Below are 19,353 nucleotides of genomic sequence, written 5' to 3' on the forward strand. Positions count from 1 at the left end.
CCTTACCTGCCAATCTAAAATAAATACTGGTACCTATGCATAAGATAAGTCTTCAGCAATGTGAATATCCTCAATGGGCGTAATACGTGAAGGATCACCAATGCACTTCTGCAACATAGATACATGAAACACAGGATGGACTGCTTCTAATTCTAAAGGCAAATCAAGCTCGTACGCCACCCTACCAATCCTCTGAATAATCTTATACGGTCCAACATACCTGGGGCTGAGCTTCCCCTTCTTTCCAAATCGCATGACGCCCTTCATAGGCGATACTTTCAGGAAAACCCAATCTTTTACATCAAACTCTAAGTCTCGTCGTCGAACATCTGCATAAGACTTTTGCCGACTTTGTGCTGTACGCAGCCGGTCTCTAATAAGTTTTACCTTTTCCATTGCTTGTTGGACTAAGTTAGGACCTAGCAACTGTGCTTCCCCGACCTCGAACCAACCGATCGGCGACCTACACTTCCGCCCGTATAGTGCTTCGTAAGGAGCCATCTGAATACTAGCTTGGAAGCTGTTATTATAAGCGAACTCAATAAGAGGTAGATGATCATCCCAACTTCCTTTAAAATCTAGCACGCAGGCACGTAACATATCCTCAATTGTCTGAATAGTACGCTCTGCCTGTCCATCAGTTTGCGGATGAAAAGCGGTGCTAAGATTTATCTGCGTGCCTAGACCCTTCTGAAAAGATTTCCAAAAATATGCTATAAATTGAGCCCTTCGATCAGAGATAATAGATAATGGCACTCCATGAAGGCGAACAATCTCTCGAATGTAAAGCTTGGCATAATCCTCGGCTGAATATGTCGTCCTGACTAGCAAGAAATGAGCAGATTTTGTAAGCCTATCAATAATTACCCAAATAGAATCATACCTCCATGGAGTGCGAGGCAAACCAGTGATGAAGTCCATATTTATCATGTCCCATTTCCATAATGGAAGCTCAATACACTGAGTTAGGCCTCCAGGCCTCTGATGTTCGGCTTTAACTTGCTGGCAGTTGGGACATTTGGCTACCATCTCCGCGATATCTTTTTTCATTCCATTCCACCAATAGATCTGTCGAAGGTCCCAATATATCTTTTTCGCTCCGGGATGAACTGCATATCTAGAATAATGGGCCTCCGAAAGAATCTTGGCACGGAGCTCTCCTACTGACGGTACACATAAGCGGCCCTGGTATCTAAGGACTCCATCTCCAGTTAGCTCAAATAAAAGTTGTCGCTGCTGTGGAATACTTTCCCTCAGTTTTATAATCTCAGGATCCTCGTGTTGTCGCTCTTTCACTTCAGTAACAAAAGAAGATTTTGCCGTATTCTGAACGAGAATGTGTCCACCCTCTGCATCTACCAAACGCACCTGCAAACTAGCTAGCTAGCATAGATATTTGGTCATCTTGACCTTATCAGCTTCAACATGGCTTAGACTGCCCATGGACTTCCGGCTAAGGGCATCAGCAACAATATTAGCTTTGCCGGGATGATATAAAATATCAACATCATAGTCCTTTAGTAATTCTAGCCATCTTCTTTGTCGTAGGTTCAGCTCCCTCTGTTTAAATAAATACTGAAGGCTCTGGTGGTCGGTGAAAACATCAATATGAACCCCATATAGATAATGCCGCCAAATCTTTAGGGCAAATACAACTGCGGCTAACTCAAGATCGTGCGTAGGATAGTTCTGTTCATGTTTTCGCAACTGTCTGGAGGCGTACGTGATAACCTTACCATGCTGCATAAAAACACAACCTAGGCCAATTCTCGAGGCATCACAATATACAACATAACCCTCGGTGCCATCCGGAAGAGTCAAGACAGGTGTCGTAGTAAGCCTTTTCTTTAGTTCCTGAAAACTTTGTTCACATGCCTCAGTCCACTGAAACTTAGCTCCCTGATGTGTCAGTTTCGTCAATGGTGCAGCGATAGAGGAAAATCCCTCCACAAACCTTCGGTAATACCCTGCCAAGCCTAAAAAGCTACGAACCTCTGTCGGATTCAAGGGTCTCGGCCAAGTCATCACAGCTTCAATCTTTTGGCCATCAACCTTGATACCATCGCCGGTAATAACATGACCAAGAAAAGCTACAGAAGTTAGCCAAAATTTACATTTAGAGAATTTAGCATATAACATGTAGTCCTAGAGAGTCTGCAATACAGCTCGCAAGTGGTCCGCATGCTCGGCTTCCGATCGCGAATATATCAGGATGTCGTCAATAAACACAATCACAAATTCATCCAAGAATGGTTTGAATACCCAGTTCATAAGATCCATAAAGGCTGCTGGGGCATTTGTAAGCCCGAAAGACATGACAAGGAATTCAAAATGGCCATACCTCGTCCTAAATGTTGTTTTTGGGATATCAATATCCCTGACTCGTAGCTGATGATAATCGGATCGCAAGTCGATCTTCGAAAAGCATTTGGCACCTTGTAACTGGTCGAACAAGTCATCAATTTTTATATTTAAACTACTAAAACTTTTGATTTTTTTTTTTGAAATACTTTCTTTTACTAATTATCAAGAAATCAGGTATAAGGACTAAGTGAAGTACCTTAAGATTTTTATGAACATATTCAAAGTTAAGTTATCTTTCTAAAAGTCGAGTTAAGTTTTCAAACTTATTAAAAAAGATATGAGGTTCCACGAGACATTTGTATGCGATACGAAGGTGATTATGAGATTATGAGAATAAGAGTACCAATGAGCCAAGGTTGGCTAAGTTCTTGTTATGGACTATTATGTGCATTCAAAGTTCATATCATACATGACATATTGTGCATGGACTTCGAGCTATAATCGGAGGTAAGGGGACTATTTGCCCGAAAGACTATATATATTGTACAGATGGCCACAGGTTGGCAATATAATACCGTTAGCTACCGGGAGAGACCGCCATTGCTAGTATTTGGTTGGGTATGTCATGCATTTACATCAATATATATGTATTCACGACATACGATTACACGAGCATACCATGCATATTTTATTACTATGAGGTCGGATGTCGGCCATGGAGGCTATCAGAGTTTCAGTGTCAGGTGGTATCTTTATTACCTTTTTACATCAGCTATGTATGATTCTACTTTCTGCCTTACATACCAGTACATTTTTATTCGTATTGATGTCCCGTTGCCTGGGGACACTGCATTTTTGTTTCGTGCATGCAGGTCCAGGTAGGGACTCTGATCGACCCCTCCGCTAGGATTTCGAGGTTCAGCTGTGAGTTGGTAAGCTCCACCTCTTCCTGGAGCTTTCATAGGATGGTTACTTTTGTTGTACAGTTTGGGTATAGTTGGGGCCTTATCCCGATAGTGCTTATGACACTCTTAGAGGCTATTGTGGACACAATATTCTGGGTTTCTTTTTTTGCTGCTTTCAGTCTCCAGCCCATAGGCTTGGCATGTATATATAGGTGTGTAGGCATGTATGTCTTCAGTCGCGGCCTCGTCGGCCAGCTAGTATTTTATTATTTTGGCTTGTCTACCTATGTTTATATGGCTTATTGTTATTCATGTCATAACCTTACGGTCCAGGCTTAGTATTTCAGATGTTATGCTGCCCGATCTGTTGGGCCCCCAGTCTAGTTAGCTAGTATGTTTAGTGGCTAACTCGATCGAATACAGTATCGAGTGCCAGTCGTGCCTCCCCTAGTTTGGGGCGTGACAAACTTGGTATCAGAGCAGGTCGTATCCCAGGGAGTCCACAAGCCATGTCTAGTAGAGCCTTGCTTATGGGTGTATTATGCACCACACTTATAATCAGGAGGCTATGAGGAATTTAGGAATGGTTACATTTCTTTCAATTAATAGATCGTGCTATAGAGCGAAGTTATAAGAACATATGTAATCTAAATCGTGCTTTTTGTTTCCTATCTAACAGGCTACCTACGCTCAGGAGATGGCACAGCGAGAGATAGGTATGGATCCGGGAGAAGGTACTAGTCGTTCCCCACCGGGTCAGAGGGATAAATTTCCCTTAGAGGCTCACAGTGAGTCTCCAATACCCCTAGTTTCAGCTTCCCAAGCACTTGTTGGAGCCCAGGGAGATGCAGTACCCCCAGCCTCACCAGTTCCATTGGTACCTGAGGCAGCTAGAGACACAGGACCTCCAGCACCTATTGTTCCCCCCATCAGAGACTAGGGAGCAGGGGATGAGGGAGGCTGTTCAGTTGCTGACTAGGATGGTTTCTATTCATGAGCGACAGCTAGAGTCAGGAGCAGATGCCCGGAGAGATCGGATAGGAAGCTCGACGGTATGAGAGTTTCTTCACTTGGCCCCTCCATTATTTACAGGATCCAGTTCCACTGAGGATCCCCAAGACTTTATAGACCATATGTATAGAGTATTGAGGGTGATGCATGCCTCCGTTACCGAGGCTGTGGAGTTGGCTTCTTTTCGACTACGTGATGTAGTCGTCTTATGGTATGAGGCATGGGAGAGATCTAGAGGACCTAATGCTCTGCCAGCAGAGTGGGAGGACTTTTCTGAGGCTTTTTTAGCCCATTATTTGCCACGGGAGGTTCGGGAGACCCATCTTGACCAGTTTCTTAGCCTAAAGCAGGGGGATATGAGTGTGAGGGATTATAGCCATAAGTTTAATTCTTTGGCAAGGTATGCACCAGATATAGTACGTACCATGAGGGCTAGAGTTCATCATTATGTGGATGGTTTGGGGGATCATCTGATTAGAGACTATAGGGTTGCATCCCTATCGGATGATGTAGATATTTCCCACATACAGGATTTCGCTCAGACTACAGAGGACATTTCCCGTCGGATTCGTGATACTCGCAGGGATAGGGAGCAGAGTAAGAGGGCTCGTACTATGGGGTCTTATAGGGAGCCACGGGTCGATTTTAGGCCCCCATTCCATCGATATCCACCTCGGTCAGCAGGTAGTTTCCCACCACAGATGCAGGGCCAGCGGTTTGATCGTTATATTCAGTCAGGATCGGGGCAGAGCTCAGGCCAGCCTGAGGGCCGTCGACAGGAGCGTTCTGCACAGATGAGACAGCTTACTCCTCCATGTACTCAGTGCGGTAAGCTGCACACCGGGCAATGTAGACAGGGTTCGAGTGCATGTTTTCATTGTAGGTAGACAGGACATTATATTAGCCGGTGCCCGGGGTTAGGCAAAGGTACACCAGCTCAGCCTTCAAGATTCACAGCAGCCTCTTCGCCCTCAGTCCGTGCTCCCCGACCAGGTCCACAGTCTACTCAGGGTCGTGGTAGGGGGAGAGATGGAGGAGACACCTCAGGTTCTAGTGGTGGCCAGAACCACTTTTATGCACTCACAGGCCGACAGGATTCAGAGGCATCCCCAGATATTGTCACAGGTATATTGACAATACATTCTCATGCCATTTATGCATTGATGGATCCCGGCTCTACATTTTCATATATTACTCCATTTATTGCTGGTAAGCTTGACATGAGATCTGAGTTGTTGCCACAACCAGTTGAGGTGTCTATGCCAGTTGGCGACTCTATTGTAGCTAATCATGTCTATCGAGATTGTACAGTGTTAATTAATGACCGTCCAACCTCTGTTGATTTAGTTGAATTGGTTATGCTAGACTTCGATGTCATTATGGGTATGGATTGGTTGGCAGCTTGTTATGCTAATATTGATTGTCGTGCAAAGTTGGTCCGATTTCATTTTCCTGGTGAGCCTGTCCTTTGAATGGAAAGGTAATGCAGCCACGCCCAAGGGTAAGTTTATTTCATACCTTAGGGCTCGGAAGTTTATTGCTAAAGGTTGTATATACCATCTGGTTCATGTTAGGGATATAGATAAGGAGCCAGCGACTCTTCAGTCGGTTCCTATTGTGAATGAATTCCCGACGGTATTCCCTGACGAGCTTCCAGGAATTCCCCCGAAAGGGAAATCGATTTCGCTATAGATTTGCTTCCTGATGCGCAGCCTATATCCATTCCTCCCTACAGAATGGCTCCTGCAGAGCTAAGGGAATTGAAGGAACAACTGAAGGACTTGCTCGATAAAGGCTTTATTAGGCCAAGTACATCCCCATGGGGTGCTCCGGTGCTCTTTGTTCGAAAGAAAGATGGGTCCTTGCGGATGTGCATTGACTACAGGCAACTAAATAAAGTCACTATCAAGAATAAGTATCCTCTTCCTTAGCCTTAACATACCTCTCCAACGAACGTCTGAATGCATATAGTTCCTTTACGAAAGTTATTCCTTACGTCCTAATCTTCAAAACCACTATATATATGCAACTTATACACACATATAAACAGTTCATAAATGAGTTTAAACCGGCAGATTTTTCATATGAGCCTAACTTGACGAAACGCCCGTAGAACTTTGTAAAAATGAAGATAAAAGAGTCCCAAGATGATTGCCCTGGCAAACCAAGTATAAATCCAGAAGAACCAGCAAGAACAACAATTTCCTATCTTCCAAAAATAGCTCCAAACACAGCTAATAGAAGGGGAAAACGATTGCAAAGCGTAGAGATTGCGCTTCTAGGCACGGGGGTAAACTTTAACGATAGAAATCGTTAAAAACACACCTTAATCACTAAAGAACACCATGAAACCCTCTCTTAAGCTTTCTCACTGCTTTGGGACGAAGATGAAATATTTTGGGGTCTTAAAAATTGGATTTTCCGACTTATACCACTTGTTTGACCCGACCCGGTTCGCAACCCGATTTCAACCCGGACAGTCCGCGGTAAAACAGTCATAACTTTTTACTTCAATGTCGGTTTGATGTGAGATTACTTTGGTTGCAAACTAGACTCGTAGACCTTCGATTTGGTAGGTTGTGGGTCACATAAATCTTTATATATTGGGAGAAATGATCTGATACATTTGACCCAAAGTTTAGAAAATTTATTAGAGAAATTTACGATAATTTTTGCCGACCTTTATTTCGCAACTTGCTTGACTCCAAAACTTAACATCTGACCAGTGTGATATTATAATACCTCATAACACATTATTCTTAGCATATTATACACTCTTAGTCTTATCCCGCAGGTACAAGTTAACTTAAACCTTCCGAACGCGCGGGGTGCTACCCGAGCCATTTCTTTAACCATGAACCTTTGTTTAAGGGATTCCTTTGACTTAAAGCTTTAGTTTAGTTCCTTGATATTACCACACATTTTCAGTCTTATTCTCCCAATGTGCTATACCCAATCATATATACCTAATATAACCACGCCACGTTACGTATATTACGTAAGAGAAGAGAGAAACAACTGGGGTCTCACAGGTAATTTTGGATCGGAGAGAAGTGGAAGAGTGGCGGCGGAGCTACGGTGGAAGAATCCGGTTGTTGTGCTTTAGGCGGCTGGTCCAACATAGCTTGTTCCCTGCTTGTGCTTTCGCAGAAAAAATGTCTACGCACCAAAAATTGGCATGTGTACTTTTTTGGGGGATGCTGTTGCTTAAATTATATTTCTATATGTAAATTTTTTTATTCGTCTCCATTTTTAGTTTTAATACAATGTATACAGTATTTTGCTTGGCCGGAAAATATAATTTCGGCGAACTTTCTTCTCTTCTTTGCTATTTAGTCACATACAATGATATAAATATATTGTATTATGTACAAATACACTCAAATACATTATATTTTTGTATAAATACATTATTTTTCCGCTTGTATTTATGTATTTCGAAGTCTATATTTTTTTAATACAGCCGAATATCACCGTATTTTGTGATTTTTATTGTTTGAATACAGTCGAATTTAATACGGTAAATTAAATACAATGTATAATAGTGAATAATGAATATCTGTGAATTAAATACAATGTATACAATCAAATTGAATGGAACAGTATACACCCTATTTCTTGATTACCTCACTATATTTATAAATACATTCGCATAAATACATGGAATACAACACAGTTGCAGCGAAATTTATATAGAATTAATTTTGTTGAGTTAAATTAGGAGTGATACACGCTAATTTATCCTCTTTCCGTTATTAAACAGCTGGACTCCCCTATTTTTTAGGCGAATTCCGCTACTGTATTCATGAATACAGTAGCACGAATACATAGAATACAGTCGCGTAACAACTAAATAGTAGTTATAGGAAGTAATTATATATATGATAGCTATAAGAAATTAATAGTCTTGATTTCTGAAAATTTCTATAGATTAATCACACATAAGCTGTAGTTTAATCACACTTAAGTGGTCATGCACTGCTTTTGGAGCCATCATTAATTATTAGTTCAATTAGTTTTTGTTACTAATACTAGCAATCAGTACTTAAAGTGGAGATGCTCAAGATTGCTTGGTATCCTAGGAACTGGAAGATCAAATATTAATTTTTTAAGGGTCAAAATCAAATTACTAAATCTTGACTCCCTTGATTTAATAATTAAAGTTATAACGCGGTGGGGACACTGTATCATCTGCATGCATGGATTTAATTTCTTTTTTTTCTTCTTTTTGGTTCAAATGTACATTAATGATATGGCTAATAAGTCAATGATTGTATAGCAAACATTAAACGCAACGACGAACAAATAATTCAAAACTTATTTGCACCAGTGGATTAGTTAGATCCAAATCCAACTAATTAATATGAATATCTAATTAGTTGTTAGATCTAACACTAAAAGTTAAGTGTTTGTCTTGATATCATAAAACACATTAGTGTGCTCAAGAACTTATAGCTCATGTATCCGGTAGCGGACCCATGATTTTGTGCAAGCGAGTTCAATCTTAAAAGTAATAACTTTAGTCGTAAAATAGTAATTGTCAAGTGGGTTCAAATAAAATATTTATATAAAATTTATACAACTTTAATCCTAATTTATACATATACACAATATTAATTTTTGGTAAAGCGGGTTCAGTTTGCCACCACGTGGGTCCGCGCCACTGCATGTATCTCATGAACGTATATCTGTGGTTTGCCATTTGTAATTTAAGTATTAGTTTGGTCCAAGTTCTATTGCTCACATGGGCTTGAATAAATGTTTTGCTAGCTAGGGTTCTATTTGTGCAATAATACTATCCCATTTGAATGGTCCACCTACATAGTTTTAGACACCCATCCTAGAGCATTTTTATTACTCAATTTTCTCATGTCATTACTGACTTTTGGAATGTGACTTTTTCATATATAAACGAAAATTTAAATTTATTTACCCAGTTTATTTAAGTTTTTCTATTAATTACAAAACGAAACTAAAGTTTTCTTATAAAATATATACAAATCTGATCAAAATGCAATGTTTTTGTACATAAATCCGGTCAAAAACTACAATTTATATACAATTTGTTCATATTTTTATGTTGTTTTTATTTCCGACATACAAAATATATACAATTTGTTTATGTCTTCCTCCTCGAGTTTTAATCTTAAAATTCAACCAAAACCAACTAGAATATTCACCAAATTCACTCAAAATTAAGATATAAACTCCAAATAATATCCTCAATCATTTGCAGTGACACCCAATCCAAACAAATAATAATTTCGCAGAATCTAAATTTCATATTCAAAGCTTCAAAAAATTTTCATGTCTGTCAATGAAATTTTTTAATGAACTAACAGCTAGTGTTTGATTCCACAACCTTTCTTCTCTAGGCGAAAAAGCTAAACAATGATCAGTGACAATAATCCAACAACATATAGCATAAGTTTATTCCTAGAAAAGGAATCCAGAAAGGAACATCATGAATCAAACATTTTCATTAAGTCATGTTGCTCCTATATCTGCCTTTTTATTTATGTATTCCGGGGATACCCAAATTTGTGCTTTTGGTTGTGATTATTGTATTTAGTGAATTTTGAAAGAATCATTTGATTGAACAAACAATCAGGCGTGATAAAAAGAAAGAGGAAGAGAGAAAATGGATAATATTGGAATCTAATACTTTATATGCTAATATAATTACGTGATAATCTCTTTAAAAGAGGTAAATAAAATTATATTATATATTGGTAAAAATTCCTTTGGGAATACCTTTTTACAATTCTGAGACATTGAGACGAAATCTTATTATTACCATTACTGCATAGTTTAAAGAGATTTTACACCATTAACATATCATGTAACTTGCAATAACAGTTCAACTATCACATAAGTTTATCAAACTAACAATGATGATTATTCCAAAAATTTATTTGTAATTAATTATACGGAAAAGGGCGCCCAAAAATGTCCTTAAAAACTATTTGAAATAGCTCAAAAATACCTTCCGTTTGTTTTTGGTACCAAAAATATCCCCGCCGTCTATGTTTTGGACCACAAATACCCCTTAAACCGTTAGTCTTGCCATTGAAGCTGACATGACAGTCCAACTGGGTTAGATTTGCTTACATGATCATCCACCTAAGTAATCCAGCATGGCGAAAAGTTTATTCTTTGTTCTTGAATCCTAATCACAAAAAAATAAATCAGAAAATTAAAAAAATATATCAAAATAGTTCTTGATTGGGGTTTATGATTTGATTAAAAAACTCAATTGTGCTAAAGTTTGTGAATTTATGATTAGTTTGATCTAAATTTTTACAATCCCTAGTAAGATTCAGATCAAACTAATCATAAATTCACAAAACGACTTTTCAAATTATCAAGCTTTTAAGAACTCTTTCATGATTTTTTTTTTTTTGGGGGGGGGGGGGAGGGGGAGGGGGGATTAGCTGAGAGCCTGAGACGATGTTCAAACCAAGAAATCAGTTGTTAAAGTTCATTTTTTAGCTTCAAATCACAATATCGAAACAATTTACACTAACATACAATTAAAACTCTTAAAATTTGACAGCAGTTATTTTCAATAACCCAACAACAACTACAAAATATTTTATCAAGAAGGTTTTAAATTAGCAGCTATTTTCAAATTTTGACAAACAAAGAATGACTACACAAGTTTTCCAATAACAATCAACCATTTGAATTAAATTTGAGCCTCAGATCTGTTGACCCTAAAACTCAATCAATGAGTTCGATCCTTCGACACACATGTACAACTTCAAATAAAAATCCCCAATCAATGAGCTCGATCCTTTGACACACATGTACAACTTCAAATAAACTTCACCACAATGGAGTTTTTTTTAATCAAATCATAAATCCCAATCAAGAACTATTTTGGTATTTTTTAATTTTCTGATTTCATTTTTTGTGATTAGGATTCAAAAACAAAGAATAAACCTTTCGCCATACTGGATTGCTTAGGTAGATGGTCATGTAAGCAAATCTAACTCAGTTGGACTGTCATGTCAGCTTCAATGGCAAGACTAACGGTTTAAGAGGCATTTATGGTCCAAAAGATAGACGACAGAGATATTTTTGGTACCAAAAACAAACGGAGGGTATTTTTGAGCTATTTCAAATAGTCCAAGGATATTTTTTACCCTTTTCTGTTAATAATATTATAAATAATTCGAGTAAACTAAATAATTTTTATATCATCGATACATACCGTACAAACTCAAAGTATCTAATTTACTGTCATTTTCTTGGACCATAGAAAACTTTTGGAGCCTCCAAAAAGTACCAATATCCTAGTCTCATGTTTGGTCCCCTACCTTCTTAAGTTTTTTTAACCAAGATTGCGACCAAACTGATACTTAAAAACTTCACTTACAAGTAATATTCAGGATTTGATCTGAAACCCTTCTTACAATTTTTGCTTTCATCCCAAAAGACGAAACTAACGGTAAAATAGTTAATTATTGCTTTTTTGTAGGTTAATAAGTTTCCTGTCTAGTAGCTTAGGTGGATAACCAAAAACCAAAAGTTTATATTAACCAAAACTATACAAAAATTTAATAATCTGGTGATATAAGTAGTTGGGTCACTAAATATATAAGCCGGCGAATAAGTAGTTAGGGTTAAAAGATTTAGTAGCTTCATAATAGGTTTAATAAAGTCATTCATATAGTTTGTCTAATTAATACTACTTTTATTACTTTGAATTAGATGTCTCTGCAAATGCTTGGCTGCAACATATGACCTCACTTATTACAAATACCATATGCTTTTTATTTATTCAACTAAATACCGTCCAAACAACGATGTAAAACTCGAAACCTGTTTAAAGATCCGTTCCAATCATAAATAGCCAAAAACAATAATTAAAAAATGTACAATTAAAGTTTGAGATATATATTATTCCCATGCATGAAATTGCTACTCAATCCTCTTCCCCCTCCCCCACCCCCCACCCCACCCAAAAAAAAGTGACAAAAATACGCATTCGTCCAAAAACAATTAATAAATTCAAAGATTGTGGAGATACTTCCCCTTTGACACCAATAATGTGCGATGGAATGTATGTTATATATGGTTGAGTACTTGCATAGTTTTCTTCCTCAAGATTTGAAAATTTTCCTCTCTTGTTTCTTGTGAGGGATGGAGTTCCAGCACAGGAACGTGTCCTGTCTCCTTGATTTAATAGTATATATTGTTTGCTCAGCCTTCAATTATATATTTACTGAATTTCAACTTCAAATTACTAGTTTCTCTTAATTTAATTATATTGTTGACTTGCCTTCTCTTTCAAATTGCCTTGAACTCAAGTTCAGGTATTTGCTGGTGATTCCTCTATTGTGATTTGCTAGCTACTACTTGCCACTTGCCTGTTGTTATTTTTGAACTTCTGCAAAATATTAGTAACTACTGATCAAGAGTTGAACCTTTTGGCATTTGCAATCGAAATTGTATTTTCATGTTTTTGCAAATTTATAATTAAATAAGGTAACTGAATTCAAATAGTATGAGGTGAATGCTTTTTTTATTAATATGTAGAGAAGAAAAGATGACAAGCATGAGTCATGTTAGGTCAGTCTAAATGAGAGAAACACGTGGCATTGAGGTTGACAGTGCCTTACTTGTAATTAAGATGCTTTTGATTTTGATGCAGAGAGGATTTCCCAATTTAAATTTTGTCGCCATCGTTTCATTGGGTACAAATTGTACCGTACAATTTTACTCTGCTTTTTGATTATTCCATTTCGATCTTCTTAAAATTTTTCAGAGTGGGAATCATGATTTTCCCTTTGTCTTGATCAATTTTTCGGGTAATGTAATATGGTCAGGCTAACGGAGTCCATCTCACATAAGCATAAATATATTTATAAAGTGTAGACTTTATTGATAATATTCTTTGGGACCCAAAAATATTGTATTATGTGGTGGACATCATTTGCACAATTTGTATCTCTTCTTTTACACCTAAGAGATCAAAGTTTTTTTGCCTATAAAAAGAAAAGTCATTAGTTCATTTTACACACACCAACAAGATTTGTCTTCCATTCTTGTTTCTTCCTTTATTAAGAGTGTTTTGTATGAGAGTTAGTGTTGGGAAGCACTTGTGTGAACCTTTTCTTTGGAGTGATCTTGTGAGATCATTCTCTTAGGGTATTTGGGATTAATTAGAGTGTTTACTCTAATTTTGTACTCTCTTTTGTACTCTTATTGTTATAGTAAATTGCTCATCTCCGCTTGTGGACGTAGGTCACTTTGACCGAACCACGTTAAATTTGTGTCTTCTTTATATGCTTTAATTGCCGTTGTTATCAACTTTCATTGTCTTTATTATTGTCATTATACCATTGTTTAGCTAAATTTCGCACTACTCGGGTTTCCGATCATAACAAATTGATATCAGAGCCGGATCTAACCGGGTTAGTTTCAATAGCCAAAATAACTCTAACAAAGACCTATGTTGAGAAATTTAACCGAAGTGCAAACTTCGGAATGTGACAATTAAAGATGGAAGCTACCCTAATTTAAGGTGGCTTAGACTTGGCGTTGCAGGGAAAGGAGAAGAAGCCGGATAAAATGACGGATGAGGAGTTTGCCGTCATAGACAAAAGGACAAAAGCAAGTATCATTTTAAATCTCTCAAATGAGGTTTTACGTGAAGTTTATATAGAAACCACAACCAAAGGCATGTGGAAAAAATTGAAAACCTTATATATGAAGACGACGGTGGAAAATAGACTTTACCTGATGTAGAAACTTTATACAATTCGTATGGGTGAAGGTACCTCTATTCTCTCTCATCTTGACACATTTGATTCCATTCTTATGGATTTGAGTAATATGTATGCTGAAATTAAAGACGAGGATCAAGTTGTGTTACTGCTTTGTTCTCTACCCCCATTTTTTAAGCATATAAGAGATAATATGCTTTTATGCAAAGGATAATATCTTTTGTAAGGTTATTAAATTTATCTTAAAATCAAAAGAACAGATAAATAGTGATATTACTGGGGAAGCTAGTGGAACTCAAGCGAAAGTTGGCTTGTTTGTTAGGGGCAAATCCGACTCCATATCCATATACAATAATTTAGAGTGTCATTATTGTCATAAGAAAGGTCACATTATCTCTGAATGCTATAAGCTAAAAAATAAAGAAAAGCATAAGAAAATGAAAAATAAGCACAAAAATACTGACACTGCTGAAGCAAGTGTAGCTGCTGATGAGACTGAGGGGACTGTTTTTTTAGCAACTAATAATAGTTTCAACTCTAACAATTAGTGGATTTTAGATTCGGGTTGTTCTTATCATATGTGTCCTAATCGAGGTTTATTTACCACATATGAATCTACTGGAGGTAGAGTTGTCTTGATAAGCAACAATGCTGCCTTCAAAGTTTTTGGAAAAGGTACAGTCCGAATTAAAATGCACGATGGTGTGGTGAGAATTCTCACCGATGTTAGACATGTTTCTGACTTGAAGAAAAATCTCATCTCTTTGGGCACTCTAGAATCTCTTGGGTGCAAGTACGCAGGTGAAAGTGGAGTTCTGAAAGTTTCTCATGGTGCTCTTGTGATCATGAAAGCATGCAAATCTGGTTCGTTGTATACTTTACTGGGATCCACTGTTATATATCCTACTACAGTTTCGGTATCAGACAACTTGTCTGATTTTGATGGTATTAAATTTTGACATATGCTCATTGGGGCTTTTGCGGAGAGGGTGGAGCAAATTTATTATATTAGCCAAAATTAGGCCAAGGTGAAGATTTGTAATATGGTCAATATTTTGGCTAATGGAGTCCATCTCACATAAGCATAAGCATCTTTGCAAAGTGTAGACTTTATTGGCAATATTCTTTGGGACCCAAAAATATTGCATTATGTAGTGGACATCATTTGTACAAGCTATATCTCTTCTTTTACACCTAAGAGGCCAAAATTTTTTTGCCTATAAAAGGGAAGGTCATTAGTTCATTTTACACACACCAATAAGACTTGTCTTCAATTCTTGTTTCTTCTTTTCTTCCTTTATTAAGAGTGTTTTGTATGAGAGTTAGTGTTGGGAAACACTTGTGTGAACCCTTTATTTGGAGTGATCTTGTGAGATTATTCTCTTAGGGTATTTGGGATTAATTATAGTGTTTACTCTAATTTTGTACTCTCTTTTGTACTCTTATTGTTATAGTAAATTGCTCCTCTCCGCTTGTGGACGTAGGTCACTTTGACCGAACCACGTTAAATTTGTGTCTTCTTTATATGCTTTAATTGCCGTTGTTATCAACTTCCATTATCTTTATTATTGTCATTATACCATTGTTTGACTAAATTCCGCACTACCCGGGTTCCCGATCTTAACAGTAAACCGCTTGACTTAATTAATTCAAGAATAATTAATTTAAATAATCGCCAATACAATCACTTAAATTAAAAATAGCTAGTAAATGTATAATATAAGTACAATTTATATATAATATATGTCTAACTGTATATAATTAGTTTATGATTTATGTATATCGACTAAAAAAAATAAATAATGAATGACTATTTATATAAAGATCCCTTAATTGAAAGTAGCTCATTAAGTATTAAAAAAAATTTAAGTGCTGAAACTAATTTGTAATGAACAAAAGGATACAATTTCACTTGGTGTCATGTTGAAATTGAATTCCGAGTAGGAAAAAAGATGCGACTGTTGGATTAATTCGGAAAAGTTACATACTTATGGGTTCTGATGTAAATAGAGTTATTTTGAATCAGTATGAGTTTCTCTTTCACATACTGGTACTGGTTAATAAAGAAAAACGCTCAACTGTACAGCGAATAGTGAGATTCCAACACACGACATTACTCATTAGTCATTAGGGTATCACTTTGAGGATAATTTTAATTGATCATTCAATAATTTCCTATAGGATAGTCCTCTTGGAACACTTATAATCCATGTATAAATATAAGAATTGAATATGTGAACTCCTCTTCTCATATCTGGTATCGAGCTTCTAAAATTGGCTACATTGATTACTTTCTTCCGTTCTTCTAGTCATTTTCACCATTGATTGACAATAGATTTAAAGAGATCACTAGTATTCACCATTCAAAGATATTTTGATAAAGTTAGTCCATTTTGCGAGCTAGCTAATTTTAGGTATTGCTTTATTGTTTGCGAGAAATTTTTTCTAAATCTAGAGCTGGAATGTACGAATATAAATTTTTATCTTGTTTCCTTTACTATTATGTCTTTTTTTCTCCGAGAAATAAAAAAAGGGCAGCCCGATACACTAAGCTCCCGTTATGTACGAGGTTTAGAGAAGGGCCGGACCACAACGGACTATTGTAAGTAGCCTTATCCTGCATTTTTGCAAGAGGCTATTTTCACGGCTCGAACTCGCGACCTCCTAATCACATATCAACAATTTTACCAGTTACGTTAATACTCCCCTTCTTCTCCGAGTAATAAAGAGCACTGAAATCTATAAAAACAAAATAAGCACTTGAACATTCTTATTTGTCTTTGAGGGTGTTTGGCTAAGCTTATAAGCTGGTCAAACTAGCTTATAAATACTTTTCGGCTTATCTACGCGTTTGGTAAAATTAAAAGTACTTATAAGCCAAAAATAAGCCAAAAGCCATAAGCTGGTCACCCCCGTCTTATGAATTTTTAGCTTATAAGCACTTTAAGTTTGACCAAGATTTTTACTATTTTATCCCTAAAATATTCCTTTTCAAAACAAAACTCCTACATCGATACTCACTGCCTAACATATTTTTTCAACCTAAACCCCCCGCCTCTTCAAGTCTGCATTTCTCATTGACTATTTGAGGTAAGTAAATTCTCTATTCCTTTGCATATTTGTATCTATATGATTGTGTATTAATCTTTGAACTGTATGTAATAAACGAGGACATATCAAATGTTTGGTGTATTGGTTTCAAAGTGCTGTGGTAATGAAGACAATGTTTCTCTTCAAATATTTTATCCTATTTAGGTTTATTTTTTTACTGAAAAACTTTTGTCAATTTATTAATTATTATAACTTATGATTATATGCTTATCATAAAATAAATTATATATATATATATATATATCATAATTTATTATATATATATCATAAAAATTATCTTATCTAATCACAGCTATATTTAAAATAAAATGACAAATAAAATATTTTGTATTTGAATCGATCTGCAATCTAAAATTTTGAAGAAATTATGCCATTATAGGTGTAAATAGTTCTAAGGTTATTCAAGTCATTTTAACAGAAAAAAAATATTTATCGACGCTTCTTTATCAAATACTGCAGCAGTTTATTATCAATTTCAGCACTTGTATCCAAACACGTAACTGCTTATTTGTTAAATCAGTTTCAACACTTAAAAGTATTTTTTAGCACCTAATGCTTATAAGCTACTTCAAATAAGCTAATTCAAACGGGCTCTTTCTTTCTTTCTTTTTAAAATTTCTACTACTATTTAAAGGGTGAGGAAAGAAAAAGGAAAGGACGATTGTGAGAATTAAATGGACAATTATTGTGTGAAAGACTCTTTTAGAATCTTTATGATTCCTCTTTTTCTCTTTTTCTTTGTTCTTGTGTAAGTACTCATTATACTTTACTTTCTTTCCCCTATTTTTCTGAGTTTTTTTTTCTTTTTCAAAAGGACGATATTTTCCAATTTAAGATAAAAATGTAGGTAACCATGTGCCACCCAAGAATGTCCGATCAATAAATAGTCCAAACTCCAAAGTCCAAATCACACTTGAGAGTTGAGACCGTACGTACACTGCAACGGTATTTCGTTTCGAACCAAACGGAACTCTTTGGCTATTGGCCCCCACCAAATTCAAAAAGTTCACCTTTCCTCTTCCTTTCTTCCATTTTCCTTAATTATTTATGTGGCGTTTGATTTTAGTTTTAGTTTAATGTTTCCAAAATCGTTTAGAACAAAACTAATGTACTTTAAATAGCCTTTTTAAATGTATTGATTTAAATCATCACATGTGTTATGTAAGGGCATTTAAGAGAGTTTATATATTTTGATCACCTTTTGTTATCGTCCTAAGGTTTGATATTACAATAACAATAACAACAATCCAGTATAATTCCACTAGTGGAGTCTGGGGAAGGTAATGTGTATGCAGACCTTACCCCTACCCTGGGTAGAGAGACTATTTCCAATAGACCTTCGGCATCCTTCCCTCCAAGAACTCCCCACCTTGCTCTTGGGGTGACTCGAACTCACAACCTCTTGGTTGGAAGTGAAGGGTGCTTACTATCAGAGCAACCCACCTTGTCAAAGGTTTGGTATTAGATACTTAGATAGTTTCACATGATATTATAGCTGATTTGGTAAGCTCATATTCACATTAAAATTCATCAATGAACACTAAAATTGGTTTGCACGTGAAAGATGATGTTGAGTAATATGTACTGCTCATAAATTGCATAAATACATACCATATCAATGTATTTTTTCTTTTTATGCCTTATATCTCTTTCGTAATCGGGCTGATTAGAATAGCAAAACAAGTACAAATATTAATTGCATAATAAAAATCTAAACATTACTTTTATATTTTTGTACTGAGGTAAAGAAGTAATTGCGAGTTTGGAAAAATCAACAGCTGCATAAATTTTTTAGTGTAAATACATCTGTTAATTTTGTGAAATCAAAATCTACTAAATATCGTTATTTTGACAAAATTGGAGTACTTTACTAAACCAAGCAGCCTAGATTTGTTTCCTAATAAGTAGTGTGCCCTGCACCAAAGCACCAACTAAGAAGGATTATAAATAGGCATCGTCCTAATTTCCTAAGTTATTCGTTCAATTTAAATTTTACGTCCTTATTTTGTTCATTCTGATTTCTGGCATTGACAGATGTTATCTACCGTTACTTTTAAGTAGTATTTTGCTATTATTAGCTAACTGTTACTTTTACTTGAGAGGTTGTCCAAAAATTCAAACTCACCCTCTTGTTTCTTTCCATCCATTGGTAAATAAACATTATAGTATTTTTTACTCCTCCATTCACTTTAGTTGTTTATAATTGACTTTGCACTCTCTTTAAAAAATATCATAATATTAATAATAATTATAATAATAACATTTTCAAAGTTTTAAAAAATAATTTG

General features: G+C 36.1%; 1 protein-coding gene across 1 annotated transcript; it reads left to right on the top strand.

Moving 5' to 3' along the window:
• The first annotated feature begins 4,342 nt into the window (after positions 1-4,342).
• On the top strand, positions 4,343-14,168 carry LOC138904953 (uncharacterized). The gene is made up of 4 exons (XM_070193447.1): positions 4,343-5,048; positions 5,142-5,656; positions 13,776-13,908; positions 14,005-14,168. The coding sequence occupies exons 1-4, from the start codon at positions 4,343-4,345 to the stop codon at positions 14,166-14,168; spliced, it is 1,518 nt and encodes a 505-aa protein (XP_070049548.1).
• The last annotated feature ends 5,185 nt before the right edge of the window (positions 14,169-19,353 follow it).

Source organism: Nicotiana tomentosiformis, chromosome 2 (assembly GCF_000390325.3).
Source record: "Nicotiana tomentosiformis chromosome 2, ASM39032v3, whole genome shotgun sequence".
NCBI classification, from domain to species: domain Eukaryota; kingdom Viridiplantae; phylum Streptophyta; class Magnoliopsida; order Solanales; family Solanaceae; genus Nicotiana; species Nicotiana tomentosiformis.